This window comes from Salvelinus fontinalis, unplaced genomic scaffold (assembly GCF_029448725.1).
Source record: "Salvelinus fontinalis isolate EN_2023a unplaced genomic scaffold, ASM2944872v1 scaffold_0276, whole genome shotgun sequence".
Lineage (NCBI taxonomy): Eukaryota > Metazoa > Chordata > Actinopteri > Salmoniformes > Salmonidae > Salvelinus > Salvelinus fontinalis.
In genome coordinates, this window is record NW_026600485.1 from 151,375 (window position 1) to 162,500 (window position 11,126).

General features: G+C 50.8%; 1 protein-coding gene across 2 annotated transcripts in view; it reads left to right on the forward strand.

The window, feature by feature from the left end:
* LOC129845318 (NEDD4-binding protein 2-like) overlaps positions 1-11,126 on the forward strand; it is a 51,385-nt gene that overhangs the window by 6,576 nt on the left and 33,683 nt on the right. For both annotated transcript variants that reach the window (XM_055913204.1, XM_055913205.1), the window contains exons 4-9: positions 282-370; positions 1,019-1,095; positions 3,565-3,768; positions 4,618-8,395; positions 9,118-9,778; positions 10,353-10,438. In XM_055913204.1, coding sequence (XP_055769179.1) covers positions 282-370; positions 1,019-1,095; positions 3,565-3,768; positions 4,618-8,395; positions 9,118-9,778; positions 10,353-10,438 — 4,895 coding nt within the window. The remainder of the gene's footprint in view (positions 1-281; positions 371-1,018; positions 1,096-3,564; positions 3,769-4,617; positions 8,396-9,117; positions 9,779-10,352; positions 10,439-11,126) is intronic.

Below are 11,126 nucleotides of genomic sequence, written 5' to 3' on the forward strand. Positions count from 1 at the left end.
CCCCTGCACCCTAACTAACCCTACACCCTAGCCCCTACACCATAACTAACCATACACCCTAGCCCCTACACCATAACTAACCATACACCCTAACACCTACACCCTAACTAACCATACACCCTAACCCCTACAACATAACTAACCCCTACACCCTAACCCCTACACCCTAACCCCTACACCCTAACCCCTACACCCTAACCCCTACACCCTAGCCCCTACACCCTAACTATGTAAATGGTCTCTGTTTCCCATTGACTAACACTGTGTTTATGTGTCCTCAGCCCAGGAAGCCCTGGAGGCCCGTTTCTCTCCTGTCATTATTGACAACACCAACATGCAGAGCTGGGAGATGAAACCCTACGTGGCTATGGTCTGTTACTAACCCCTACACCCTAACCCCTACACCCTAACCCCTACACCCTAACCCCTATACAACATGCAGAGCTGGGAGATGAAACCCTACGTGGCTATGGTCTCTCTCTCTTTTCTTTATTTCATGTGAAAATACAAACTATGTTCCATTTTTAATCAGAAATATATTTCAATAGTTATTCAAGTTTATGTATTTATTATATTTGTGTATGTCTTTTACCAAATACACATACCTACACACACACACACACCCACACACACACACACACACACACACACACACACACACACACACACACACACACACACACACACACACACCTACACACACACACATACACCCACACCTACACCCACACACACACACACCTACACACACACACACCTACACACACACTTACACACACACACACACACACACACACACCTACACACACACACACACACTTACACACACACACACTTACACACACACACCCCTACACACTTACACACACCTACACACACCTACACACACCTACACACACACACACACACACACACACACACACACACACACACACACACACACACACACCTACACACCTACACACACACACACACACACACACCGTCTAATGGTAGGATGTGCTGTATGTTCCTACAGGCTCTGAGGCACAACTACAGGGTTTTGTTCCGGGAGCCTGGTACCTGGTGGAAGAACAAACCCAGGGAACTGGAGAGGTACCAATAAAGTTAATTCAATACACCTGGAGAGGTACCAATAAAGTTATTACAATACACCTGGAGAGGTACCAATAAAGTTATTACAATACAACTGGAGAGGTACCAATAAAGTTATTACAATACAACTGGAGAGGTACCAATAAAGTTATTACAATACAACTGGAGAGGTACCAATAAAGTTATTACAATACAACTGGAGAGGTACCAATAAAGTTATTACAATACACCTGGAGAGGTATCAATAAAGTTATTACAATACAACAGGAGAGGTACCAATAAAGTTATTACAATACAACAGGAGAGGTATCAATAAAGTTATTACAATACACCTGGAGAGGTACCAATAAAGTTATTACAATACAACTGGAGAGGTACCAATAAAGTTATTACAATACAACTGGAGAGGTACCAATAAAGTTATTACAATACACCTGGAGAGGTACCAATAAAGTTATTACAATACACCTGGAGAGGTACCAATAAAGTTATTACAATACACCTGGAGAGGTACCAATAAAGTTATGACAATACAACTGGAGAGGTACCAATAAAGTTATGACAATACAACTGGAGAGGTACCAATAAAGTTATTACAATACACCTGGAGAGGTACCAATAAAGTTATTACAATACACCTGGAGAGGTACCAATAAAGTTATTACAATACACCTGGAGAGGTACCAATAAAGTTATTACAATACACCTGGAGAGGTACCAATAAAGTTATTACAATACACCTGGAGAGGTACCAATAAAGTTATTACAATACACCTGGAGAGGTACCAATAAAGTTATTACAATACACCTGGAGAGGTACCAATAAAGTTATTACAATACACCTGGAGAGGTACCAATAAAGTTATTACAATACACCTGGAGAGGTACCAATAAAGTTATTACAATACACCTGGAGAGGTACCAATAAAGTTATTACAATACACCTGGAGAGGTACCAATAAAGTTATTACAATACACCTGGAGAGGTACCAATAAAGTTATTACAATACACCTGGAGAGGTACCAATAAAGTTATGATGATTCAACTGGAGAGGTACCAATAAAGTTATTACGATACACCTGGAGAGGTACCAATAAAGTTATTGCGATACACCTGGAGAGGTACCAATAAAGTTATTACAATACACCTGGAGAGGTACCAATAAAGGTATGACAATACACCTGGAGAGGTACCAATAAAGTTAATTCAATACAACTGGAGAGGTACCAATAAAGTTATTACAATACACCTGGAGAGGTACCAATAAAGTTAATTCAATACAACTGGAGAGGTACCAATAAAGTTATTACGATACACCTGGAGAGGTACCAATAAAGTTATTACGATACACCTGGAGAGGTACCAATAAAGTTATTACGATACACCTGGAGAGGTACCAATAGTTATTACAATACACCAGGAGAGGTACCAATAAAGTTATTACAATACACCTGGAGAGGTACCAATAGTTATTACGATACACCTGGAGAGGTACCAATAGTTATTACAATACACCAGGAGAGGTACCAATAAAGTTATTACAATACACCTGGAGAGGTACCAATAAAGTTATGATGATTCAACTGGAGAGGTACCAATAAAGTTATTACAATACACCTGGAGAGGTACCAATAAAGTTATTACAATACAACTGGAGAGGTACCAATAAAGTTATTACAATACACCTGGAGAGGTACCAATAAAGTTATTACAATACACCTGGAGAGGTACCAATAAAGTTATTACAATACAACTGGAGAGGTACCAATAAAGTTATTACAATACACCTGGAGAGGTACCAATAAAGTTATTACAATACACCTGGAGAGGTACCAATAAAGTTATTACAATACACCTGGAGAGGTACCAATAAAGTTATGATGATTCAACTGGAGAGGTACCAATAAAGTTATTACAATACACCTGGAGAGGTACCAATAAAGTTATTACAATACAACTGGAGAGGTACCAATAAAGTTATTACAATACACCTGGAGAGGTACCAATAAAGTTATTACAATACAACTGGAGAGGTACCAATAAAGTTATTACGATAGGATAGACTTTGATTTAATGTAAACAAACCACTAATGAAGTTGTAATGAAAAAGGATAATGGATAACCTCCCCTCTCCTCTCTCTCCCCTCCTCTTTCTCTTCCTCTCTCCTCCCCATCCTCCCCTTCCTCTCCCCTCCCCCTCCTCCCCTTCCTCTCCCCTCCCCCACTCCCCTCTCTCCCCCCTCTCTCCTCCCCTTCCTCTCCCCCCTCTCCTCTCATCTCCTCCTCTCTCTCCCCTCCCCCTCTCTCCCCTCCCCTCTCTCCCCCTCCTCTCCCCTCCCCTCCCTCCCCTTCCTCTCCCCTCCCCCTCATCCCCTCTCTCCCCTCCCCTCTCTCTCCCCTTCCTCTCCCCTCCCCTCCCTCCCCTTCCTCTCCCCTCCCTCTCTCCTCTCCCCCCCCTCTCTCTCTAGACGTACTAGGCACAGTGTTAAAGCAGAGAAGATCCGTCGGATGATGGAAAATTATGATCGTCACGTGACCATTCACTCCATCATGGGGAGCTCTCACCCCAAACTACCTCCCCATTACGACCCAACACGACCCCCCCATCACGACGCCAAACTACCCCCCCAACAGGACCCTAGCCCCCCCCATCAGGAGGCTAGCCCGTCACAGTAAGTTTCCTCACCACACCCAGGCTGCATCTCAAACTACCCCCACTCAACAGGACCCTAGCCCCCCCATCAGGAGACTAGGGTTAGTTTCCTCACCACACTCAGGCTGCATCTCAACCCCTCCAACAGGACCCTAACCCCCCCCCCCCCCCAACAGGACCCTAGCCTGGGCCAGGATTAGGGCCAGGTTTAGGGCCAGGTTTAGGGCCAGGGTTAGAGCTAGGGCCAGGATTAGGATTAGGGCCAGGGTTAGGGCTAGGGCCAGGATTAGGATTAGGGCCAGGGTTAGGGCTAGGGCCAGGATTAGGATTAGGGCCAGGGTTAGGGCCAGGTTTAGGGCCAGGGTTAGGGCCAGGTTTAGGGCTAGGGCCAGGGTTAGGGCCAGGATTAGGATTAGGGCCAGGTTTAGGATTAGGGCCAGGTTTAGGGCCAGGGATAGGATTAGGGCCAGGGTTAGAGCTAGGGCCAGGATTAGGATTAGGGCCAGGGATAGGATTAGGGCCAGGTTTAGGGCCAGGTTTAGGTCTAGGGCCGGGATAGGGTTAGGATTAGGGACAGGTTTTGGGCCAGGATTAGGGTTAGGATTAGGGCCAGGGCTAGGGACAGGGTTAGGATTAGGGCCAGGATTAGGGCCAGGGTTAGGTCTAGGGCCAGGATTAGGGCCAGCGTTAGGATTAGGGCCAGGGTTAGAATTAGGGCCAGGGTTAGGGCCAGGATTAGGGCTAGGGCCAGGATTAGGGCTAGGGCTAAGGTTAGTTTCAGGCTGCATCTCAATAGTTGCCTCGTCTTTTCTCTTGAATTGAAGTCACAATGAAAAGATGATCTCTCTCTCTCTCTTTCTCCTGATAGGCCCAAGTCCTCAGACAAGGCCCGCCGCGACCTGGTAGGAGAGCAGCGATTGGTCCAGGGCTTTGAGAGGTCCTGCCCCCAGCTCTTCTCCTCGCTTCCTGACGTGTCGTCAGTTGGCCGCTCCGGGAGAGTCATCACCCCGGGTCACAGCTCTGCCCACGGGGCCACAGAGTCCCTCCCCCTCAGTGAAAAGGCCTCGGAAAAATGTGGAATTCCAGACAATTCAAAAATTCCGAATGAGGAGGATATTCTCGATTTAGGAGCGCTGGTCTCTGAACCGGACGCCCAGTTACAACCGGAGGAGGACGGGGAGGAAGAGGGAGAGACAGGAATTCCCCACTTTCTGGTGGAGTCTGTGTTTAGTGCAGATTGCCATGGTGACGACGAGAGGCCCGTGGCTTTCTCAGAGACGATTGGTCAGAGGGTGAGGAAAGAGAGGAGGAGCAGAACTAGGCCTGCTGACATAGTGAAGGACACTAGCCAATCAGTGAGCGAGGGGGATGGAGAGGGAGAGGATGGAGGAGGGACGTTGGTGGGAGAGAGGGTGTGGGATGGGGGAGAGAGGGTGAGGGATGAGGGAGAGAGGGTGAGGGATGGGGGAGAGAGGGTGAGGCCTGAGTTGTTGGAGTTCGTTGGAGACTGGCCTTCAGAGGAGGTACTGGAGCAAAGAAGAGGAGGAGGAGGGAGGAACGGGAGGCGCCCTGGGGGGGAGGAAGAGGGAGGTGGTGAGGGGGAGGAGGCAGGTCCCAGAGGCAGCCAATCGGAAGGGCATCCTGCTAGCGGGCCTCATGTCACAGAGTTCCAGAAGCTTCTAGAGCTCTTACAGACAGATGTTGACTCCTGCCCCTCCCCCGTCCTCTCCCCAATCTCCCCGAGCTCAGACCATTCACTTGGAGAAGGAGGAGAGAGGGGGGAGGCAGGGGGGAGGAGAGGGGAGGCTGATAAAGACCGAGTCCTGAGTCGGGAGGAATTACCTGACTGTGTGTTGGTTGACTCCAGCCTGGGGAGGGAACCAATCCAGGTGGTTGAATCCAACACCGTGGAGCAGAGGGAGGGAGAGACCATTCAGGCCGCCGGAGAGGGGGGGACTCAGGGTTTAGTTGAGGAGGACTTGGTGGAGGTAGAAGGAAGCCATCTTGTTAAGGTCACTATCAGCCATATTGTTGAGGGCAGTGTGGCAGCTGGTGAAGGCAGCTATGTTGGTGAGGTCAGTCAGTGTACTCATAGTGACATCCATATTGGTGAGGGCAGTGTGGAAGCTGGTGAAGGCAGCCATGTTGGTGAGGTCAGTCAGTGTACTGATAGTGACATCCATATTGGTGAGGGCAGTGTGGAAGCTGGTGAAGGCAGCCATGTTGGTGAGGTCAGTCAGTGTACTGATAGTGACATCCATATTGGTGAGGGCAATGTGGAAGCTGGTGAAGGCAGCCATGTTGGTGAGGTCAGTCAGTGTACTGACGCTAGTGAGGCCAGGATGGAAGGTGAAGTCGGCCATCTTGGTGGGGGCAGTCAGTGTACTGATAGTGACAGCCATATTGGTGAGGGCAGTGTGGAAGCTGGTGAAGGCAGCCATGTTGGTGAGGTCAGTCAGTGTACTGATAGTGACATCCATATTGGTGAGGGCAATGTGGAAGCTGGTGAAGGCAGCCATGTTGGTGAGGGCAGTCAGTGTACTGATAGTGACATCCATATTGGTGAGGGCAGTGTGGAAGCTGGTGAAGGCAGCCATGTTGGTGAGGTCAGTCAGTGTACTGATAGTGACAGCCATATTGGTGAGGGCAGTGTGGAAGCTGGTGAAGGCAGCCATGTTGGTGCGGTCAGTCAGTGTACTGACGCTAGTGAGGCCAGGATGGAAGGTGAAGTCGGCCATCTGTGTGGGGGCAGTCAGTGTACTGATAGTGACAGCCATATTGGTGAGGGCGGTGTGGAAGCTGGTGAAGGCAGCCATGTTGGTGAGGTCAGTCAGTGTACTGATAGTGACATCCATATTGGTGAGGGCAGTGTGGCAGCTGGTGAAGGCAGCCATGTTGGTGAGGTCAGTCAGTGTACTGATAGTGACAGCCATATTGGTGAGGGCAGTGTGGAAGCTGGTGAAGGCAGCCATGTTGGTGCGGTCAGTCAGTGTACTGACGCTAGTGAGGCCAGGATGGAAGGTGAAGTCGGCCATCTGTGTGGGGGCAGTCAGTGTACTGATAGTGACAGCCATATTGGTGAGGGCGGTGTGGAAGCTGGTGAAGGCAGCCATGTTGGTGAGGTCAGTCAGTGTACTGATAGTGACAGCCATATTGGTGAGGGCAGTGTGGAAGCTGGTGAAGGCAGCCATGTTGGTGCGGTCAGTCAGTGTACTGACGCTAGTGAGGCCAGGATGGAAGGTGAAGTCGGCCATCTGTGTGGGGGCAGTCAGTGTACTGATAGTGACAGCCATATTGGTGAGGGCGGTGTGGAAGCTGGTGAAGGCAGCCATGTTGGTGAGGTCAGTCAGTGTACTGATAGTGACATCCATATTGGTGAGGGCAGTGTGGCAGCTGGTGAAGGCAGCCATGTTGGTGAGGTCAGTCAGTGTACTGACGCTAGTGAGGCCAGGATGGAAGGTGAAGTCGGCCATCTTGGTGGGGGCAGTCAGTGTACTGATAGTGACAGCCATATTGGTGAGGGCAGTGTGGCAGCTGGTGAAGGCAGCCATGTTGGTGAGGTCAGTCAATGTACTGACGCTAGTGAGACCAGGATGGAAGGTGAAGTCGGCCATCTTAGTGGGGGCAGTCAAGAGCAGAGGCAGAGTCGCAGGGCGGGGAAACAGTGCAAACTGGCGCTCACCTTCACAAACAACACCCCTCCCTCCCCCAAACCACAGATAGACCTTGACCCCGACCTTGACCCCGACCTTGACCCTGACCTCGACTCTGACCTTGACCCTAATCTCAACCCTGACCTTGCCCCTAATCTCGACCCTGACCTTGCCCCTAATCTCGACCCTGACCTTGCCCCTAATCTCGACCCTGACCTTGCCCCTAATCTCGACCCTGACATTGCCCCTAATCTCGACCCTGACCTTGCCCTTAATCTCAACCCTGACCTTGCCCCTAATCTCGACTCTGACCTCAACCCTAACCTCAACTCTGACCTTGACCCTAATCTCGACCCTGACCTTGCCCCTAATCTCGACCCTGACCTTGCCCCTAATCTCGACCCTGACCTTGCCCCTAATCTCGACCCTGACCTTGCCCCTAATCTCGACTCTGACCTCGACCCTAACCTTAACCCTAACCCTGGCCTTGCCTCTAATCTCGTCTCTGACCTTAACCTCAACCCTAACCTCAACCCTGACCTCGACCCTGACCTTGACCCTAACCTCAACCCTGACCTTAACCCTAAACCCCACCGCCCCTCCCCTCCTCCGTCATTAGCCGACACAGATCGCTCCTCCCAGACCGACCCGCAAGACTTCGCCTTCCTCTGGCGTCTCGACCACAATCGTCGCGACAACCCAACCGACGTCGCGGGAGAACACTTACCCTCTAACAACATCCCCACCATTCTCCACGGCAACCCTTCCCGTTTCCTCCCAGAGTTATCGGCGGCGGTCTCGGCGGGCGTTGCGGTTCACCCCTCCGGCCAGCGCGTGGTGCCGTACCGTGTGACGCACGAGAAGGGGAGCCAGGTGGAAGAGAGGGAGCTGGAGGAGGGCCGGACCAGGCAGCAGAACCTCATCATTCTCAGACGCCATTTTAGACTGGTCAACAGAGACACTCTGGAGGACCTCTATGACACGTGTCAGCAGGTTGGGATGTTTGCTGTTTATTATTATTATTGTTATTGTTGTTGTTTTTTTGTGTTATTGTTTATTGTGTGTTGTTGTTTGTGTGTTGTTGTTTATTGTGTGTTGTTGTTGGTGTTATTGTTGTTTGTGTGTTGTTGTTTATTGTGTGTTGTTGTTGTTGTTTATTGTGTGTAGTTGTTGGTGTTGTTGTTTATTTTGTGTTGTTGTTGGTGTTATTGTTGTTTATTTTGTGTTGTTGGTGTTATTGTTGTTTGTGTTGTTGTTGGTGTTATTGTTGTTTATTTTGTGTTGTTGTTGGTGTTATTGTTGTTTATTGTGTGTTGTTGTTATTATTATTATTATTGTTGTATTGGCTGAGGCTCTATCTGTGTAAAGGAAGTAAGCCTTGTCTCTATGTGGCGAGGCCGTAGGGCCCCGTCCCCTATGTGGCGAGGCCGTAGGGCCCTGTCCCCTATATAGCGAGGCCGTGGGGCCCCGTCCCCTATATAGCGAGGCCGCAGGGCCCCGTCCCCTATATGGCGAGGCCGTAGGGCCCCGTCCCCTATGTAGCGAGGCCGTAGGGCCCCGTCCCCTATATGGCGAGGCCGTAGAGCCCCGTCCCCTATATGGCGAGGCCGTAGAGCCCCGTCCCCTATATAGCGAGGCCGCAGGGCCCCGTCCCCTATGTAGCGAGGCCGTACTAAATGAATTTTAAATGCGTCATTGGTTCCTTCCTCCCTCAGGACCTGGAATGGACCAGTAATCTCTTGCTAGACTCTGGAGAGAGACTGTTCCTAGAGGAAGAGGAGGAGGATGAAGAGGAGGGTGGAGGAGGAGGTGATGAAGATCTGGACATGGCCGTAAGGGTGGGGCCGGAGGAGAGGACGGAGAGACGGGTCACACCTCCAGGAGAGCAGGCTTCGGCCTCCAGCTGTTCTGATCGTGAGGCGGTCGTTGTATTGGGGAGGAGGGAGGAGGAAGAGGAGGGGTGGAGGACAGGGGAAGGTGTGGACGAAGGGTCAGGGGGGGTTAGTGGACTGAACCATCCTGGGGGCGGACCACCAGGAAGACATGTGGCGGAGCAGGAAGTAGTTCGGGACTCGGAGAGAGGAGCTGACACAGAGCAGTGGGAGAAATGGGAGGGGGAGGAGGGTGACAAGGAGCTGTATTGCGTAGACGAGGTGACCCAGTCGCTCCTAGCCCAGCTGGAGGAGATGGAGAGGAGAGAGGAGGAGGAGGAGAGGAGAGGGAGGAGAGAGGAGGAGGAGGAGAGGAAAGGGAGGATGGAGAAGGAGAAGAGGAGGAGGAACAGACTGGTGGACATCCAGAGTGTTGAACTGAAGTTGCCTACAGAACTGGCTCTGCAGCTGGCTGAGCTGTTTGGACCTGTTGGTGTCCTACCAGGTAACACACACACACACACACACACACACACACACACACACACACACACACACAGACACACACAGACACACACAGACACACACACACACACACACACACACAGACACACACACAGACACACACACAGACACACACTCACACACACACACACACACACACACACACACACAGACACACAGACACACACACACACACACACACAGACACACAGACACACACACACACACACACACACACACACAGACACACAGACACACAGACACACAGACACACAGACACACACACACACACACACACACACACACACACACACACACACAGACACACACACACACACAGACACACACACACACACAGACACACACACAGACACACACACACACACACACACACACATAGACACACAGACACACAGACACACAGACACACACACACACACACACAGACACACACACACACACACACACACACACACACACACACACACAGACACACACACACACACAGACACAGACACAGACACACACACACACCCCAGACACCCTCCCTAAGCTCTTCTGTGCTTGGTTGCCAGGTGTGTGTTCTCCTGATGACTACTCTGTGACGATGGACCTCAACATGGCCAAACTGCTGCACCAGAAATGGAAGGACACTGTCCAGGTGTGTGTTACCTGGGTCGGTGGTGTGTGTGTGTTACCTGGGTCAGTGGTGTGTGTGTGTGTGTTACCTGGGTCGGTGGTGTGTGTGTGTGTTACCTGGGTCGGTGGTGTGTGTGTGTGTGTGTTACCTGGGTCGGTGGTGTGTGTGTGTGTGTGTGTGTGTTACCTGGGTCGGTGGTGTGTGTGTGTGTGTGTGTTACCTGGGTCGGTGGTGTGTGTGTGTGTGTGTGTTACCTGGGTCGGTGGTGTGTGTGTGTGTGTGTTACCTGGGTCGGTGGTGTGTGTGTGTGTGTGTTACCTGGGTCGGTGGTGTGTGTGTGTGTGTGTTACCTGGGTCGGTGGTGTGTGTGTGTGTTACCTGGGTCGGTGGTGTGTGTGTGTGTGTGTGTTACCTGGGTCGGTGGTGTGTGTGTGTGTGTGTGTTACCTGGGTCGGTGGTGTGTGTGTGTTACCTGGGTCGGTGGTGTGTGTGTGTGTGTGTGTTACCTGGGTCGGTGGTGTGTGTGTGTGTGTGTGTGTTACCTGGGTCGGTGGTGTGTGTGTGTGTGTGTTACCTGGGTCGGTGGTGTGTGTGTGTGTGTGTTACCTGGGTCGGTGGTGTGTGTGTGTGTTACATGGGGCGGTGGTGTGTGTGTGTGTGTGTGTGTGTGTGTGTGTGTTACCTGGGTCGGTGGTGTGTGTGTGTGTGT